Source organism: Vigna radiata, chromosome 11, assembly GCF_000741045.1.
Source record: "Vigna radiata var. radiata cultivar VC1973A chromosome 11, Vradiata_ver6, whole genome shotgun sequence".
NCBI classification, from domain to species: domain Eukaryota; kingdom Viridiplantae; phylum Streptophyta; class Magnoliopsida; order Fabales; family Fabaceae; genus Vigna; species Vigna radiata.
The window spans coordinates 6329152-6349025 of NC_028361.1; the positions used below are offsets into that span (position 1 = coordinate 6329152).

The following is a 19874-nucleotide window of genomic DNA, read 5'->3' on the forward strand; positions in this document are numbered from 1 at the left end:
AACTTGGAAACTAGCCAACACTTCCATATGGATAGCAACACGTTAATATTTGAAAAAAAACTTTTTTAACCTTCAGAAAAGTCAGCTTGAAATGCCATATCATTTGCAGAAAGTTGTATTACTTTTTATTCAATGGTGCAAGACTACATTTTTTAAATCATTGGCATTACATACGAATTAGGATTGCCAAGCCTAAGGTTCCATGTGACTGAGCATCATTGCGAACATCCGTGTGAATATTTGCTTTAGTTTGCATGCTAATTGGTATTAGCATAGAATCAATTTTGAACCTCATTTACATCTTTGTCACCCTGTTTACCTAGGTTATTAATCAAAGGATGCCCAAAGAACTTCTACAAAGCAGCCTTAGGCCTATATTGGTGAATTTAGCACACACAAAAAATCTTAGTATGCCTCTTCTGCTTGGTCTTGCTCGCCTGCTCGAACTGTTATCGAACTGGTTTAATGTTACTTTGGGTGGAAAACTTCTAGAGCATCTCAAGAGGTGGTTGGAGCCTGAGAAGTTGGCACAAAGTCAGAAGTCGTGGAAGGCTGGTGAAGAACCAAAGATTGCTGCAGGTTTTACATCTATGGTCTAACCTATTTAATGCAAGTTTATCTAATTCAACTTCCACCGATCATACTTGTGCTGATATGTCTTTTCTATTGTTGTAGCTATAATTGAGCTTTTTCATTTGCTTCCTCCCGCTGCCTCAAAGTTCCTGGATGAACTTGTAACCTTGACAATTGATTTGGAAGGAGCTCTACCCCCAGGACAAGTTTATAGTGAAATCAATAGTCCATATCGCCTTCCACTCACAAAGTTTTTAAATAGATATGCATCCCTTGCAGTAGACTATTTTCTTGCTCGATTAAGTGAACCAAAGTATTTCAGGCGGTAAGTTTTAGATTGCAGAACTTTAATTATATACCTCGTAAGATTGGTTGCTTATCTCTTTTCTTTTTGTTTTTTACTGTAAATTTAGTTTCATGTATATAATTCGTTCAGAAGCTGGCCAACCATTAAGAGATGAACTTGCAAAATCACCACAAAAGATTCTTGCAAGCGCATTCTCTGATTTTCTTCCCAAATCTGATGTGACAATGACTCCAGCATCCACAAGTACACATACTACTTTATTAGGTGAAGAAAGTGTTGCACCATCAACTGATGCTTCTAATCCACCTGCTCCTCCTCCCAGTACAACATCTGATGCTTACTTTCAGGGACTAGCACTTGTAAAAACCCTGGTTAAATTAATCCCTGGTTGGTTACAAAGTAATCGTAGTGTTTTTGATACATTGGTACTTGTTTGGAAGTCACCTGCAAGAATATCTCGCTTGCAAAAGGAACAGGAGCTTAACCTAGTGCAAGTAAGTACAGAATGTTTAGTGTTGTGTCATCATTATTGATTGTGTATTTTTTAATGATTTCTTGTTTCTATTATTCAATGATTGCATGAACTATTTCAATTTCATGGCATGTAAAAATATTTAACAGTTTTAATTGTGTTTGTGTTCTTTGCTTCTTATCTGATCAGCTTTTGCCCTAAGTTAATTGTAATAGTGTAGAATAATGGGAAGATGGGCTCTTGATTTTCAATTCAGCATTGCAGACGCTGGTCATGTCAGTACCATTTGATTTTACAAAATAGCAGCTTGGAGAAGGGAATGATTAGTCATATTTAGCCTTGAAAACTCATCCTTTTGATGCTATTTTCCGTCAATTAACTTGTCTGTTTCAGTTACCAACTTTTGAATTTGTTTTTCTTAAGCCATCTATTAACCCTCGGCTTTGCCTTATGCACTTGCACATATTGGAGAAGTTGCCACTTCATTGCAGTCTACTTTTGAATTAACTTTTGCATATTAAACGTTTTCTGCCTTGACCATATTGTTTGTATTGATATATTGTTTTTTTTTTTAGATATCTTCACTTTGGATTTCACGAGGAATATTTATAGATTCGTGGCATATCTTTTTGTTGCATCTCCACCCCTCTCCAATTATGTTTTAGCATCACCGATGCAATGTCATCACTTAACATTTTAGCCTTACTACTTAGTATATTGAAGCTCATTTTTCCTTGCAAACAATCTGAGGCTAAGTTACATTTATAGTTATTTTCATTTTTTATTTTGTTGTTCTACATCTACATGCCATTAGAGAATTAATGTGGATACTGTATCCGTTACTTCTTTCATCATCAAAGTTAGTATTGTTGCTTTGTTTTCTGATGTGAAATTAGTACTCATGGTATTTTAAAGTTTTTACCTTGGTCGGAGGCTGATTTTTGATTAATTTTGTTTTTCTTTTCTCATGGTTTGTCTAATCTATCATTTTATTCTTTTAGATAGTTTTTTAACTGCACATTCATTAATTTGACTTGTCTTTTAAGTGGCTGGTTAACTTGTTTTCATGGTCATTATGAAATCGCAGGTTAAAGAAAGTAAATGGCTTGTCAAATGCTTTCTTAATTACTTGAGACATGACAAAAACGAAGTGAATGTTCTCTTTGATATACTTACCATATTCTTATTTCACAGTCGGATTGACTACACATTCCTAAAGGAGTTTTACATTATTGAGGTACTTGATAATCGGTTTTGAAATTTCTGTTAATATCTGGGTTCCTTCTTGTATTTGAATTTTTTGCTGACTTTTAGGTTGCAGAAGGTTATCCTCCAGGCATGAAAAAGGCTCTTTTACTGCATTTTCTCAGCCTTTTCCAATCAAAACAACTTGGTCACGACCATTTGGTTACTGTGATGCAAATGCTTATTCTTCCTATGCTTGCACATGCCTTTCAAAATGGTCAAAGTTGGGAAGTTGTTGATCCTGGAATTATAAAGACAATTGTTGATAAACTTCTTGATCCTCCAGAGGAGGTATGTCCTTATCATGTTTAATTTCTCATTTGTCCTTTTGTTGAAATCTTCATGATTCTGTTTTTGACATAGACGTATGATGTCTCACAATACATAGTTTCCATTTTCTGTAGGTTTCTGCTGAGTATGATGAGCCATTAAGAATAGAACTACTGCAGCTTGCCACCTTGCTTCTTAAATATCTTCAGAATGATCTTGTCCATCATAGGAAGGAATTGATAAAGTTTGGGTGGAATCATCTTAAGCGAGAAGACACAGCTAGCAAACAATGGGCATTTGTGAATGTTTGCCATTTCTTGGAGGCATATCAAGCCCCTGAAAAAATAATACTCCAGGTATGAAACATTGACTTCTTCTAAATGTTCCTTACTCATATAGTATCTTGTAAACGTGAGCAGGTGGGAAACTGAAAGGAAATGGGAGAAAGTGGTGAAAAGTTCAAGAGAGCTGAGGGACAGATTTGAGTTTGTATTGAGAGAATTATTGATCTGAAAAATATAATTGTCTTTACGTGCAAGGAACACCTATTTGTAGAGATGCTGAAAGGATTCCTGTAGCAAAGTTAGTTATAGATGTGAGGCTGTTACAATGTGATTTAAATTAACATCTCTAAGAGTCTATTACAACCAAGGTAGGCAAAATTGAGATCTTACTCAGGATCAGAAAGGGAAGTGTGGATCCTAAATAATCGTATGACAGATTGTAAGATCCTACAAAATTTATGAAATTCATTATATCTTACTCAAAACTCTTAATTGAACATCAATTCAACATGACAAACAAAAACAATACAATAAACATATAAAAGAAGTCAATAGGTGTAAACACCCCATCCTAGTTACAAAACAGTAAACCAATAGCTCCATATTATTTCCAAATAGGAATTCTATCCTAGTTACAACACAAAAAGTCCTTATAAAAATAACCTTCAATTCTATCATTTCTAGTTCCAGGTCCTCCTCAACTTCGATAGGAGCTAAGTTTTCATCCAAATCCAAGTTTTCATCTTCCATTAACTACTCAACATCATACGAACTGGTTTTCTTGTTTTCTTGTTAGCTAATCTTGAATTAGCCATCACAAATACAACAGTCATTGTGCTTTGCTTTAGCCTGTTCCTTCTCTTTGTGTGAACCTAAACATACGCAATTATAAATATGGTGAACAAGTAGTGGACTAACGATTCTATTCTAGAGATATACTTTAATTAATATTAACTTATCATCTCAGAAGAACTCCAATTATGCTCACTTCTAGAGAAGCTACGTGTGAATCTAAACAATAGAAACTCATGCTAAATAAATTATGCTAAACAATAAAAGCTCATGCAGAATGAACTCAAGAGACAACAGGATCTCGTGCAGAATGAATTCAAGATATCATAAATTTGTTTACAAAATGAATACAACCAAGAACAAAAATTTATCCGGAGTAAACTACATGAATTGCAAATTTTTGGAGTTTTGAATGCTCGTCGCCTGATTTGCACCAATCTGTCTATGTCTTTAAACTAATTGATCTAGTAGCCTAGGGGCAACCAAAATATTTTGCTTGCTCTTCGAAATTGTCAATTTAAACATCAATCAAGGTTTACTCGTCCTCATCCTTTTATGATTTTTATGGATTTGACAAGCTGGAGATAACTTCTTTGTTTTAGGAGTACTTGCAGATCTCAGGTTGAAACTAGATGCCTCTAGATTGAATTTATTACTGAGACTAGCTAAGCAGAAGTTGTTGGCTTTATCTGAAATATGAATGTGTTTTGAAAGACTCCCTTATTGTGTATCCAACTGAATCTCTCATGAAAAGGTTCAATCAAGTCTCTAAATTTAAAAAATGTGACCCTATCGTATCTTGAAACTGAAGTTGGTAGTTTTAAATCAAATCCATCAATTTTCGTTTTTTAATAACACTGCTGCTAATTGGATGGAAAGTGGTCACATTGTCGTGTTCTTAAAGATTAAGGGACATGATTGAACCTTTTATGGAAATTGAGACCAAATTGAATGAAATAAATAAATAACAAGACTAAAATGGTAATTAATAAAAAAATAACATGTATATCTATACCCTGACTCTGATTTGCAACTGCAGGTTTTTGTTGCTCTTCTCAGGACTTGCCAACCGGAAAATAAAATGTTGGTCAAGCAAGCTCTTGACATTCTAATGCCAGCACTGCCACGACGTTTGCCCCTTGGTGATTCTCGAATGCCCATATGGATAAGATACACTAAGAAAATCCTTGTAGAAGAAGGTCATTCAATTCCCAATCTTATTCACATATTCCAACTTATAGTCCGGCATTCCGATCTCTTCTATAGCTGCAGAGCACAATTTGTTCCTCAGATGGTGAATTCTCTTAGCCGGCTTGGATTGCCTTATAATACCACAGCAGAAAACAGACGACTTGCCATTGAACTTGCTGGATTAGTTGTTAACTGGGAGAGGCAAAGACAAAATGAGATGAAAGTTGTTGCCGATTCTGATGCACCCAACCAAATCAATGATGTCTTTAATCCTAGCTCAGCTGATTCTAAGCGATCTGTGGATGGGTCTACATTTCCTGAAGATACAACTAAGCGAGTAAAAGCAGAACCTGGCCTGCAATCCATGTGTGTCATGTCACCTGGTGGTCCTTCATCAATAACTAACATAGAAACCCCTGGATCTGGCACTCAACCTGATGAAGAATTTAAACCAAATGCTGCAATGGAGGAAATGATTATCAATTTTCTTATCAGAGTGAGGCTTATTTCTAACCTGCTTTCTTACGTTTTTTATGGTGATGATGCCATTTGGCTAATTCATTGCAAGATAATTTAACATCTTGGAAACACACTTTCAATATTTAATGTTGTGATATTGAAATTGCAGCTGCTTTCCCTAATGATTGCCATCTTTGTGGATTAAGGGTTCAAAAGATAACTTATTATTTTCTTAATATTACAATATTCTCTTGCCTAATCACGGACACTTCTAATTTATAGCTGGCTGTGTATTTTACATAGTAGTACCTGCCTGCCATGAAGTTGTGTGGTCATGAATAATTTCAGCTGAGTTTTAATAATTTACTTTTATTTCTTAATTTATACAACTTGGATACAATGATAATTAGATAGCTTTAACATTTTATCATGTGTACTGTGACTTCTTCTCATTTTTAGAATATTTATTTCAACATTCTCTCCTTTTATTAAAGATTTTTATGTAGTTTAGTTTAATTTTATGTTACTCTATAACTGTGACATGTCCTGAATAAAATTTTACCAAATTTGTGTCCTGAGTTATATTTGTGCTTCTTAATCATAGTCATCTATCCTTTGGTGTCCAGAAATGACATGTATGTATATGAATAAAAATGAATGATACAGAGTACTTTCATACCATGGCCAAAATATGTTTGCTTGTTGAAAAGATTCTCAATGCATTCGCAACTACTCTTAAAACATTCTGTTTTTAATAAGGATGTTATTGATGATTATCTCTTATTTATGTCATTAGGTTGCTCTGGTCATAGAACCAAAGGACAAAGAGGCAAGTGCCATGTACAAACAAGCTCTGGAGCTACTTTCACAAGCTTTGGAGGTGTGGCCGAATGCTAATGTCAAATTTAATTATTTGGAAAAGCTTCTGAGCAGTATACAGCCATCTCAAACAAAGGATCCATCCACTGCACTTGCACAGGGTTTGGATGTCATGAACAAAGTGTTAGAGAAACAACCTCACTTGTTCATAAGAAATAACATTAATCAGATTTCTCAAGTGGGTCTAACATTATATTGTTTTTTTTTTTTATATATTTCTTCAGTGATTCAGTTTTGATATTAATTGTATTTTTCTTCCAGATTCTTGAACCATGTTTCAAGCATAAACTGTTAGATGCTGGCAAATCTTTTTGCTCACTGTTGAGGATGATTTTTGTTGCTTTTCCTCAAGAAGCAACTACCACACCTGCAGATGTTAAGTTATTGTACCAGAAGCTTGATGATTTGATACAGAAGCATGCTACCACTGTCACAGCTCCTCAAACGGCAAGTGATGACAATAATGCTAGTTCAATTAGTTTCCTATTGCTTGTCATAAAAACCTTGACAGAGGTACAAAGGAACTTTGTTGATCCTTTAATTTTGGTTCGCATTCTTCAACGGCTGCAAAGAGATATGGGTTCAGCGGCAGGGCCTCATTTAAGACAAGTATGTTGGTTTTCCTTTTTGAATTAATAATATTCTATTAAGTTTCAGGTATAGAATGAATTTCTATATTAAAATAGAAATTATTGTAGAAACAAAATTAATACTTAGAATTTAGTGGGAAAATATACATGATAAATCGGTATGCACATGCATGATTTAAATTGCTTTTTTTATCTAATTTTTTTAACCTCACTCAGCAAAAGCTTATTATACTGACTATAAACTTCGAATTTTATCCATATTGAAGTAGTTGTGTTTGTTTCAGTTCCTCTATTTTTCTTTTGGATACATTGAAGTTTTATTTATTTATATTGTTAATATATGCTGCTTGACAATTAATTCCGTGGTGTAATGTAGCATATATTTTGGACTTCTTTCTAGTATTAAATCAAATCTATCCAACCATTCTAGTGTGATTAGCATATATTTTGTCTTGTCTATTGTGTTATTTGTTTTTTAAATCTATAAGAAGTTCGTGTGATCTGTTTTTATGTTTCAAGTTTTGATAAATTTTCATACATTATAAGGGTCAGAGAACAGATCCAGATTCAGCAGTCACATCTTCTCGTCAAGGTGCTGATGTTGGAGCAGTTATTTCAAATGTAAAATCAATTTTGAAACTTATCACTGATAGAGTGATGGTTGTTTCTGAGTGCAAGCGGTCTGTGTCTCAAATATTGAATGCTTTACTGTCGGAGAAAGCAATTGATGCAAGTGTACTTCTTTGCATACTTGATGTGGTTAAAGGGTGGGTTGAAGATGACTTCTGTAAACAAGGAACTCCAATCACGCCAGGTTCCTTTCTCACCCCCAAGGAGATAGTTTCTTTTCTTCAAAAGCTGTCACAAGTTGACAAGCAAAATTTCACACCAGTTGCTCTGGAAGAGTGGGATAGGAAATATCTTGAACTTCTATACGGGATTTGTGCAGATTCAAATAAGTAAGTTATTCATCTTAAGTTTATCTGTGCTATGCTTGAAATGTATTCTGTCTTATTTTTTAAATGATTTCCAGATACCCTTTACCTTTGCGTCAAGAGATTTTTCAGAAGGTGGAAAGGCTATATATGCTTGGTTTACGAGCCAAGGATCCAGAAGTTAGGATGAAATTTTTCTCTCTCTATCACGAGTCTCTTGGAAAAACTCTTTTTACCAGACTTCAATTTATCATCCAAATTCAAGACTGGGGGGCTTTGAGTGATGTCTTCTGGCTCAAGCAAGGCCTTGATCTTCTCCTGGCAATATTGGTTGAGGATAAACCTATTACACTAGCTCCAAATTCTGCCAGAGTTCAACCCCTTTTCGTTTCAGGTTCTATTATGGAATTGAGTGGGATGCCACATAAGGTGAATGATGTACTTGAAGGATCTGAGGATGCTCCTCTAACACTGGAGACCCTTGTGCATAAGCATGCCCAGTTTCTTAACAGCATGAGCAAACTCCAGGTTACTGAATGTTTAATCGCTTAAGTACTAGTATAAAACTGAAAGAGGACTAGAAAGAATGAACTAAACGTGAACTGAATGTTTTTGTTATTGTATCACAAGTTCTGAAACATGAGTTCAGAATATGTTTATAGGCATCGCTTACTGACAGCTGTATAAAGACTCACAGCTGTACTAAGTAGCTCACTAATAAATCTACATCTGTATAAAGAAACTTACTAGCTGTACAAAAAAAGGTTTACAAGTAATACTTATATAAACTAACTTGTTTCTACTGACATACTGAATGTTTAATCACTTAAGTACTACTTTACTCTCTTTATTAAAGTTGTAGATCGTGAGTTTTATTGCTCTGGTTACTGTATTGCATCATGAAGTTTCAAGATATGGTAGTTGCACAGTACTTGTTATGTATAAAAGTTCTTGTGTTTGTTAAAAACGTTAAAATGTTTGAGACTTTTTTTGGCCTTATACTTCGGATTTGTCAAATTGAGGACTACAGACCTATCACTGTTTTCTGTCACACATTGTAAATTTGTAAGTATCTGATGTGCCCAGTTGTTGGAACATACTTCATAGTCTCACGCAATGATAAAATTTCTTCCAGGTGGTTGATCTATTAATTCCTTTGAGAGAGCTAGCTCACACAGATGCTAACGTTGCGTACCATTTGTGGGTACTGGTATTTCCAATTGTCTGGGTTACATTGCATAAAGAAGAACAGGTAACACTTGCAAAACCAATGATTAATCTTTTGTCTAAAGATTACCACAAGAAGCAGCAAGCCAACAGACCAAATGTAGTGCAAGCTCTATTAGAAGGGCTTCAGTTGAGCCATCCTCAACCCAGAATGCCAAGCGAGCTTATTAAATATATTGGGAAAACTTATAATGCATGGCACATTGCACTAGCTTTGTTGGAAAGTCATGTTATGTTGTTCCCCAATGATTCCAAATGCTCCGAGTCTCTGGCTGAGCTCTATCGTTTGCTCAATGAAGAGGATATGAGATGTGGGCTGTGGAAGAAGAGATCAGTGACTGCTGAAACCCGGGCTGGCCTTTCTCTTGTTCAGCATGGCTATTGGCATCGTGCCCAAAGTCTCTTCTATCAAGCCATGGTGAAGGCAACTCAAGGAACATATAATAACACTGTGCCTAAGGCTGAGATGTGTCTATGGGAAGAGCAGTGGTTATACTGTGCTAGTCAACTTAGTCAATGGGAAGCACTGGCAGACTTTGGCAAGAGTGTTGAGAATTACGAAATTCTGCTTGACAGTCTTTGGAAATTGCCTGACTGGACATATATGAAAGAGCATGTCATTCCCAAAGCTCAAGTGGAAGAAACTCCAAAGCTTCGTCTAATTCAAGCATACTTTGCTCTTCATGATAAAAATACAAATGGTGTGGGGGATGCTGAGAATATGGTAGGTAAAGCTGTTGATCTTGCTCTAGAACAATGGTGGCAGCTGCCTGAAATGTCTGTTCATTCCAGAATTCCTCTTCTGCAGCAATTCCAACAAATAGTTGAAGTTCAAGAGTCAGCTAGAATTCTAATAGATATTTCCAATGGAAATAAGCTCTCAGGAAATTCAGTGGTTGGTGTGCAAGGGAACCTTTATGCTGATCTGAAGGACATCCTTGAGACATGGAGACTTAGAACCCCAAATGAATGGGATAATATGTCTGTTTGGTATGATTTGCTGCAGTGGAGGAATGAAATGTACAACTCTGTCATTGATGCTTTCAAAGATTTTGGTGCCACAAATTCAGCACTTCATCATCTTGGTTACCGAGACAAAGCGTGGACTGTAAACAGGCTTGCTCACATTGCTCGCAAGCAAGGCCTTTTTGATGTCTGTGTCACCATACTTGAAAAATTATACGGCCATTCAACTATGGAAGTGCAGGTAGGATATCTGGTCATCTGTAGTTAGAGGATTATCTGATTTTTGTCATCATCTGTACATTTTTAATTATATGAACCTAACCATTGAGGGTCGTTTTCCATTTTTTTCTGATTATTTTGACATGAAAATCATATGGCAAGTTCAGTTTTTCTTATTAATCTGTATGTTATTTGTACAGCATTAACATACCTTTTTTTATTTTCACAGTACGTTTTATTTGACTGTATTGAACTCTGAAATTTAAGAACTTGTGTAGATTTTATCTGATATGCTCTTTGTCAAGTATTTACAGGAAGCGTTTGTTAAGATTACTGAACAAGCAAAGGCATACCTAGAAAGTAAGGGAGAACTTACAAGTGGTATTAATCTGATCAACAGCACTAATCTAGAGTATTTTCCTGCAAAGCATAAGGCTGAAATTTTCCGTCTGAAAGGGGATTTCTTGTTAAAATTGAATGATTCCGAGTCTACTAATGTTGCTTATTCAAATGCCATTAGTCTTTTCAAAAACTTGCCGAAAGGATGGATAAGCTGGGGAGACTACTGTGATATGGTAATTAGAATCTGTTTTTCACGTTACTTTCTATGACTGATAAAGTATTAACTAAGTTTTGTACTTATCTGTCATCTACTTCAAATAGGCTTACAGAGAAACTCATGAAGAGATTTGGTTGGAATATGCTGTCAGCTGCTTTTTGCAAGGTATAAAATTTGGTGTGTCCAATTCAAGAAGCCATCTTGCTCGTGTGCTTTATCTTCTTAGCTTTGATACGTCTAATGAGCCTGTTGGAAGGGCATTTGATAAGTACTATGAACAAATACCACATTGGGTTTGGCTCTCTTGGATTCCACAGCTTTTGCTCTCTCTTCAGAGGACCGAAGCTCCTCACTGTAAACTTGTTCTTATGAAGATTGCAACGTTGTATCCTCAGGTGAGTGTTTCCATAATTGCATTTGTGTATTGCACATTATGTAGATCCTAAATTTTTACAAGTTTCTTCTCCTGAATTTCAGGCTTTGTATTATTGGTTGCGCACATACTTACTAGAACGACGCGATGTTGCGAATAAATCTGAACTTGGTAGGATTGCAATGGCTCAACAAAGAACACAACAAAGTGTTTCTGGTACTAGTACTGGTTCTCTTGGTGGGTTGGCTGATGGAAATGCAAGAGTCCAGGGTCCAGGGGGGAGTAACTTGCCAACTGATATTCAAGCTCACCAAAGCTCCCAGCCTGCGAGTGGAATTGGATCTCATGATGGTGGAAACTCACATGGGCAAGAACCTGAAAGGTCTACAAGTGTAGAAAGCAACATGCACAATGGAAATGACCAACCTTTGCAGCAAGGTTCTGCAAACCTCAATGAAGGTGGTCAAAACACTTTAAGACGTGCTGCTGGTGCTTTAGGTTTTGTGGCTTCAGCTGCCAGTGCTTTTGATGCTGCAAAAGATATAATGGAGGCCCTTAGGGGCAAGCATGCTAATTTGGCTAGTGAACTCGAGGTCATCATCTTTCAGACTTTTTAAGTTGTTTTACTTTGTTTAAAGACGGTGCTATTCAACCTCACCATCTTCATTCACCCTTTCTCCCTGTTGCATGCGTAAAACCATTGCTGCTGGCACTTAGGAATATCGATGAGATAATTGTACACATTTATTGAATGGAGCTATGAATCAATGTACCAAAGTAAACATAAAGTGATACACCATGGACAAAGCCACATGAAAAAGGACAGTAGATAATTTTTATATTCTTGGATTTGTAGCAAAATTGTCTAATTGTGTGGTACTTCCTGGAAGCTCGTCTTTCATGTTTATGTGGATTGAACTAGCATAAGAGTTAAAATGATTTTTTATATAACTTTTTTGTGAATTGTGCCATTGTATCTGAAAATAAAATCTGCATTACGTGTTACCTAAAATAGAAGTTACTTGGATTATTATAACAAAACTTTTATATCACAGATCTTGCTAACAGAAATTGGTTCAAGATTTGTCACTCTTCCTGAAGAGAGGCTTCTGGCTGTGGTTAATGCTTTGCTTCATCGCTGCTATAAATATCCAACAGCTACAACCGCTGAAGTTCCTCAGTCTCTCAAGAAAGAACTCTCTGGTGTTTGTAGAGCTTGCTTTTCTGCTGACGCTGTAAATAAGCATGTTGATTTTGTGAGGGAGTACAAACAGGATTTTGAACGAGATCTTGATCCAGAAAGCACTGCCACTTTTCCATCTACCCTCTCTCAACTGACTGAGCGGTTGAAACACTGGAAAAATGTTCTTCAAAGCAACGTTGAGGATCGGTTTCCAGCAGTATTAAAGCTGGAAGAAGAAAGCAAGGTATTGCGGGACTTCCATGTTATTGATGTTGAAGTCCCTGGGCAATATTTCACTGATCAGGTAACCGATTCTGAATTTTTTCTTTTCAAAAAGTGCCAAAATTTGAATGTGTTGCACTACAATATATTACAGAATTGATATTTCCTTAAACTGACCCGTGTTTACCCGGGAACTATTTGGTGCATCCCATACTGATTCCTATTTGTTTATTTTGTTCCAGGAAATTGCACCAGATCATACTGTTAAGTTGGATAGGGTTGCGGCAGATATTCCAATTGTGCGGAGGCATGGTAGCAGTTTTCGCCGTTTGACACTAATTGGCTCTGATGGCTCCCAACGTCATTTTATTGTTCAGACATCTTTGACTCCCAATGCTAGAAGTGATGAGCGCATATTGCAGCTTTTCCGTGTGATGAACCAAATGTTTGAGAAGCACAAGGAATCAAGACGCCGTCACATATGCATTCACACACCCATAATTATTCCTGTTTGGTCTCAGGTTAAATTAATTTTCTTAGTTCATTATTGTATCTTTTCACTAGTTTTAGATTGATGGAACCATGGCCTTGATTGCAACCAAGAAAGACTATCAAATCAAGACTACAATTTAAACTTTTACCTGCTTAAAGTATCCTCTAATTTTACTTGTATTTTTGTATGGACAGGTTCGCATGGTGGAAGATGATTTGATGTATAGTACTTTCCTTGAGGTCTATGAGAATCATTGTGCAAGGAATGACCGTGAGGCAGATCTTCCGATAACCTATTTCAAGGAGCAGTTGAACCAAGCTATCTCTGGCCAAATATCACCAGAAGCTGTTGTTGATCTTCGTCTGCAAGCCTATAATGAGATAACAAAAAATCTTGTTAATGACAACATTTTTTCGCAGTATATGTATAAAACACTACCAAGTGGCAACCATAGTTGGGCTTTCAAGAAGCAGTTTGCCGTCCAGTTAGCCCTTTCAAGTTTCATGTCCTTTATGCTACAAATTGGTGGGAGGTCTCCGAATAAGATTTTGTTTGCTAAGAACACTGGAAAAATATTCCAAACTGATTTTCATCCTGCATATGATGCAAATGGGTTGATTGAGTTTAACGAACCAGTCCCATTTAGACTGACAAGGAATATGCAAGCCTTCTTCTCCCATGGCGTGGAAGGCCTAATCGTATCCTCAATGTGTGCAGCTGCACAGGCTGTGGCTTCACCTAAGGTAAGAACTGAGCGTGCATACATAAACTTGAATTCTCCAATATTTTGATGTTACTTCAATGTAATACTACCAATTGATCTGTTAAATTATTGGTATTACAGCAAAGTCAGCACCTGTGGCATCATCTAGCAATGTTTTTCCGCGATGAGCTACTGTCTTGGTCTTGGAGAAGGCCCCTTGGGATGCCCATGGCCTCTATGGCTGCAGGTGGTACCATGAGCCCAGTTGACTTCAAGCAGAAAGTTATCACAAATGTGGAACATGTTATTACGAGGGTTAAGGGAATCGCTCCTCAAAATTTTTCTGAAGAGGTAGTAAGCAAATTGCGTTCCCTTCTCGGTGTTCTGAAATTGTTTATCCTTTCATTTAATTGATTTAGAAATTCCACTTAAGGTTTTCTCTTTAATTGCTGGATTGATGGAACTAGGAGATAAATTCTTCTGTAACAAATTTCTGAGTATTTTACGGGTTACCTGGCTAAAATAAAGCAATCCACTTTTATCTTTTTGGACATGTTTATGGATTTAGTAATTACTTGGACAAAAGGAAAGAAAGGGGATGAAGGTTTTTTGCATTTCTATTTTTTCTGTTGGCACCACTCATTATCACTGATTGTAAGTTTCTGCCTCCTGCTAATGTCCTTACACTCGGTCATTATTGATACTTGTTCGTTCTATTTTCTTCCTTTTCAATTTTCCCATTCCCTTGTCAATCAGTTTGTCAGTTGGTGTTTTTCACTACAATTGATGTTCTGGAACATAGTATTTAAAATACTTTTTGAGAATTTTGACTATGTCTATCCCAAGTTTGTACCGATTTAGTATATTTTATGCTGCCTGCTATTTTAATCTAGAGTATTTACGTTTTTTTTTTTTATATAGGAGGAGAATGTTATGGATCCACCACAACCTGTGCAGAGGGGTGTTACTGAATTGGTTGAAGCTGCCTTGAACCCTAGGAACTTGTGCATGATGGATCCAACGTGGCATCCCTGGTTTTAAGTTCTGATGGTAGTCTTTTCTTGAAAAGTAACAGCACTGTAAATATGTGTACATATTCCAGCTTTGTAGAGTAGTGATAGTTAATATGTTGAATCCAATTGTTCAATGGCTATATATTAGGTCTCATTTTTCTTCTGCTTTAGACTAGAGCTATACACAGTAGAGTATTAGTTACAGGAGCATGATGAGGGACCGACATGTATAATTAAGGGGTCATTGATTTGTAGAAGACATTTGTATACATCTGTGAATCATCGAGTAAATGACTATTTAAAATGTGTTCAGAATTAGTCTGTTACTTTTATTATTTATCTATGTATTATTTAAATTTGAATAATTAACCCAGTCTAGATTCAGTAGATAAGTTCGAAAATTACCTTCAGTGATAGGGATGTTATCATTCACATAAATTATATTTTGAATAAAAACTTACAAAACTCATGATTTGTATGGGAACAGTGAAAATGCATTGTGTATTGTAATAGCTACAGTGAATGAGTTCAGTTCAGTAAGAATTCATGTTTTTACTCAAGATCATAATACACATATATTTATCACTTTTTCTTCGCATGATATTGATATCACTTGATGCAAGATATGATGGAATCTATTTATTTATTAAAACTTGTGAATTGATTATGAATAGTTTATATTAACAAAGTTCTTGGGTATTGTTTGGTTAAAGTAAGAGAGAAGATGGAAAGGAAAAAGTAAACGAAAAAAAAAGTAATCAAGTAAATAACCTTAGATTTGACTTTCGAACAGTTAGACTGCTAAAATCACATGCTTTCTATTTTTATTGTGTTTACACTTTATTTAATTAATTGTTTGTTTTCTTCTTTAAATCAGCTTTGGTAGATAAACTATTTCCTTTGTTATTTTCTAATTCTCTCTGATCTTTCTTCATACATATAACCTTTAAAAAAAAAAAGGCTCAGCCCATTGCACTTTTACGTAAATCATTCATGTATCAGTATTGTGAATCTGTGACTACTGGCACCCAACATAAGCACATGTGCAATTATACCTACCACCAACGAACAATATGAATATTGGTTTTTAATCAGAAAAACAATTATTATTTTAATATATTTATTATTAGATACATACATATATATATATATATATATATATATATATATATATATATATATGCTTGCAATATTATTTTTTTTTTAACAATTACAAATTTTCATTTCAGTCTTCCAAATAAATTATGAATCCGAAGATACGGGAATTAGACATTGATACATGAAAAACGACCATGGTTTTATGATGACTGAGCTAGCTAGATTATGATTTGCCTTCCTTCAACACGTGAACTTAAATCCGTTCACACCAAGGTTGTCTCCTTTTTTGACATATTTGCCCAAATCAAAATCACCACTTTTATTGACTTGGCAATACCTAAAGGGCTTTTGGTCAACTTGACCCTATAATTATTATTATTTATACAGATCTCATAAACACGTTATTATGTCAAAAATATTTGTAAGACTAAATATTGATTTAATAAAAAAAGTAAAATAGTTAACTGATATGTCAGTAAATTAAATATATTAATATGACCCAGAGAGTATTTTAAAATAAAAAAATACAAGTGATACCAAACTAACCCTTTGTTGGCTTGTATTTTCACGTTCTTTTTTAGGGCAGACATTATTCAGTTTGGAGAAAAACAATACTTTGTTAATTAATTTGAGTACTATATTAAAACACAATAAACGGATTGATGTTTGGTTGCATCATTGCATGATGAGAACATGCTACACATATGGTAGAAATCAAATAAGTTATAAATGAATAGTATGTCTTACTTTTTAAAGTTAAACTTGGCAAATACGTATGTTGATATTGAAACATTTGTTTAAAAATGAATTGAATTTTAAATTTGGATTTTATTAAAATATTAAATTTGAGCCTTTATTTCTAATTTTATTATTAAAGTATTTAAATTTAATAAACATCTTTCAAGTTAAAAGATTAAAAAGAATGAAAGAATAATTGAATGTAAAAAAATTAATAATAATTTTCAAGATAAAATCATAATTTGGATAAATGAGCAAATTCGCGTTAAAAATGTATGGTGTTGTGAGCTTAATCCTCCAAAAATAATATAATGATTAAAAGTTCCTAAATATGTGGAAAATTACTTAATATCATCATGTCGTGTAGGAAGATTTGGTAAGCATTTCACTTATAAACACTTGGCACAGTTGTACCCACGTGTCCAATAATTGCACATATAAACATGTCCCATTGATAATAATTGAGATCAACTAAACTCATAAAATAAAGTTAATTTTTATTTTTGTTTACTTTGTGAAGTGAATTTAAAAAAAAAAAAAAGTATACGGCGACATACATTTACCTTTTATTTAACATACATTATAAAAGATAAAATCACAATAAAAAAAGTTAATATTTATATTTTTCTAAAAAGAAAAAAAAATATCAAATAAATATAAAAAAATTTCTGTGTGAAAATATCATTTCTTTCAAAAAAACTCTCATTTTACCTTTTATTTTAATCTCTTTTCAATAAAAGTTAATATTTATATTTTTCTAAAAAAATAGTATCAAATAAATATAAAAAAAATTTGTGTGTCAAAATATATTTTTTTTTTCCAAAAACTCTCATTTTACCTTTTATCAAATAAATGGAAACACTGTATTTTTGTGTTAGTTGTTAGTTGTTGAAGGAGAAAGCAAATCAGGCTTTTGCATTTAAGTGTTAATGTTTGCTTTTGCATTTAAGTGTTAATGTTTTGGAAAAGTGTGGTCTCAACATATGCAGATGTCTTTTTTTTTTTTTTTTTCTCATTAATTTCGTTATAATCTACAAGAGTCAATGGAATCTTGGAGTATGCTAACAGTGAGATTTACTACATATATACATTTTAGTACTTCTTATGTTTAAAGATTGTTTTAACATCACAATGAATTGATCAACTTCTTCTTTATTTAATTATATTATTTTAAAGGAAAATAAATGATAATATGTGACTAGCACATAGTGATATGAATCAAGGCATAATTATTCACGTTGATATCAACTAAACTATAAATAATAGCCTAAAATAAGTTTAAAACTATAACCATGTATTTTGTTCCATTGATTTAGCCATAGTAATAAGTGTTATTGAATTTTCTTTTATATCTCGGACGTATGCATATAATAATAGGTGTGAAGGATCTTATTTATTTAATTTTTAAAAATAGAAAATTTTCTTTGGGTTTGTTTGACGATTTTATTAGGGTTAGTCGAAGTTGAATTAAATTGTAGTATATTAATTTCACTTGGTTAGAGTCTGAGTCCGACTGGAATCTTTGAATTTTGTAGTCCACGCGTTCTCCCAAAATTCAAGCATCCTAATAAGACACACTTCACTGGAAAACCACAGTCAAGTGATCAAGTCAAAGTCTATTTTCTTATTAAATTAAATTTCAGAATATATAAATAATTGATTGGTTGTGTGGGGTATATATTATATATATATAAATACTCACACACACAACAATATCCTCATTTCAATCAAACCAATGCACACTCTCCTTCTCAATCTATTGCTAACTCAATATACAAAACATCAATAATAATAATAATCTTTTTTATATTTGTTAAATACAGTAAAAAATTATATTTGGGATTAATCTTCCTTATGTTAAATACACACATAAAATTTTTTATTTATAATAAAAGAAATATGAACTCAATCCAAAATAAAAATAAAAAATAATAACAAATTAACTTAAAAATAAAAGATAAATATAAAATAAAAATTATATATCTAACAATTTTATCAAACTTTAATTTATATATGTTCATTATTATAATGATAATTTAATAATTAAATTTTTTTATAAGTATATTCAGATTCTTGGAGCTAATATCTATAATATAAATAACTTTCCTTTCCTTTAAGTATAAAATATGTTAATGTTCACTACTACCCTTTTTTGTCACAAAATTGTGTGTATATGTATTTTTATTATAAAAATATGGTTGACGTACTAATGCTCTTTGCAGTATTTTCTACCTGGATTCACAATGACTCAATTTTGACTAAGAATGTGTACTGAGAAATATGTTACATCATAAGTCTAACAAATGACTAGCTATAAGTTCATTAAAGTAATTAATATTAACTATAGTAAAATATAAAAACAGATATATTTATATGCAAGAGTTACTTTTAGATTTGGTTAGCGTATGAGATTTTGTTTCTTTAAAGAATAGCATTCTCGCATTTAATACTTGCACTTCATGTTATTTAAATAATGTTTACCTTGGGTGACTATGATTTATAATTAATATTGACAAGCTATATGAATTCGTTAACTAATAAATTAGTAATTTGAATTCATAAGTTAAAGTTAAATACTTAAATTGCAGATTCTTTTGTTGATCTTGTATAGATTTTAAACCACATATAAGTAGATAAAATTATTATAAAGTAAAATCATATTAAATTTGTGATGTGATAATAAATAGTGTAGAAAAATGAAAATGTCAGAAAAGAACAACGGACACCAACCAACAGTGAAATTGCAATTCATTTGATTATTGCTCCATTAAATGATATTGTTTATTTTTAAGAGTAAGACTTGGTCAACATTAGTGTATTTATTAGTATTTTAATCTTTGCCATGATTTGTTGGATATTAAATTAGGAGGAACTGGTAATCAATTATAATACAAGATTGTCAAATGGAGTGTACAATTAGCAATAGTAATTATTTCTACTTAAGCAATAATTAGGAATTCATAATGTAGTTTTCTCAAAATAATCAAGAAATATTACCACTAATAAATTAAAAAAAAAATTACATTTCTAGCAACATTTAAATGGTGTCAATATAATTTATTTTATAATTAAACTGGAGATAG

General features: G+C 33.5%; 1 protein-coding gene across 3 annotated transcripts in view; it reads left to right on the forward strand.

Annotated features, from left to right (window-relative positions):
- The window catches only part of LOC106777062 (transformation/transcription domain-associated protein), a 28248-nt gene extending 12975 nt beyond the window's left edge, over positions 1-15273 (forward strand). For 2 of the 3 annotated variants that reach the window (XM_014664569.2, XM_022775561.1), the window contains 20 exons: positions 324-579; positions 676-898; positions 987-1374; positions 2440-2589; positions 2667-2888; positions 3002-3223; positions 4983-5630; positions 6390-6650; positions 6734-7081; positions 7609-8021; positions 8096-8525; positions 9133-10431; positions 10715-10984; positions 11073-11363; positions 11446-11934; positions 12397-12828; positions 12989-13267; positions 13434-13982; positions 14084-14293; positions 14864-15001. In XM_014664569.2, the coding sequence (XP_014520055.1) occupies positions 324-579; positions 676-898; positions 987-1374; positions 2440-2589; positions 2667-2888; positions 3002-3223; positions 4983-5630; positions 6390-6650; positions 6734-7081; positions 7609-8021; positions 8096-8525; positions 9133-10431; positions 10715-10984; positions 11073-11363; positions 11446-11934; positions 12397-12828; positions 12989-13267; positions 13434-13982; positions 14084-14293; positions 14864-14983 (7500 nt within the window). In that variant the 3' untranslated portion in view covers positions 14984-15001. Of the gene's footprint in view, positions 1-323; positions 580-675; positions 899-986; positions 1375-2439; positions 2590-2666; positions 2889-3001; positions 3224-4982; positions 5631-6389; positions 6651-6733; positions 7082-7608; positions 8022-8095; positions 8526-9132; positions 10432-10714; positions 10985-11072; positions 11364-11445; positions 11935-12396; positions 12829-12988; positions 13268-13433; positions 13983-14083; positions 14294-14863 lie in introns of all 3 variants that reach the window. The other variant, XM_014664571.2, reaches the window with a different exon arrangement.
- Positions 15274-19874: the final 4601 nt, after the last annotated feature.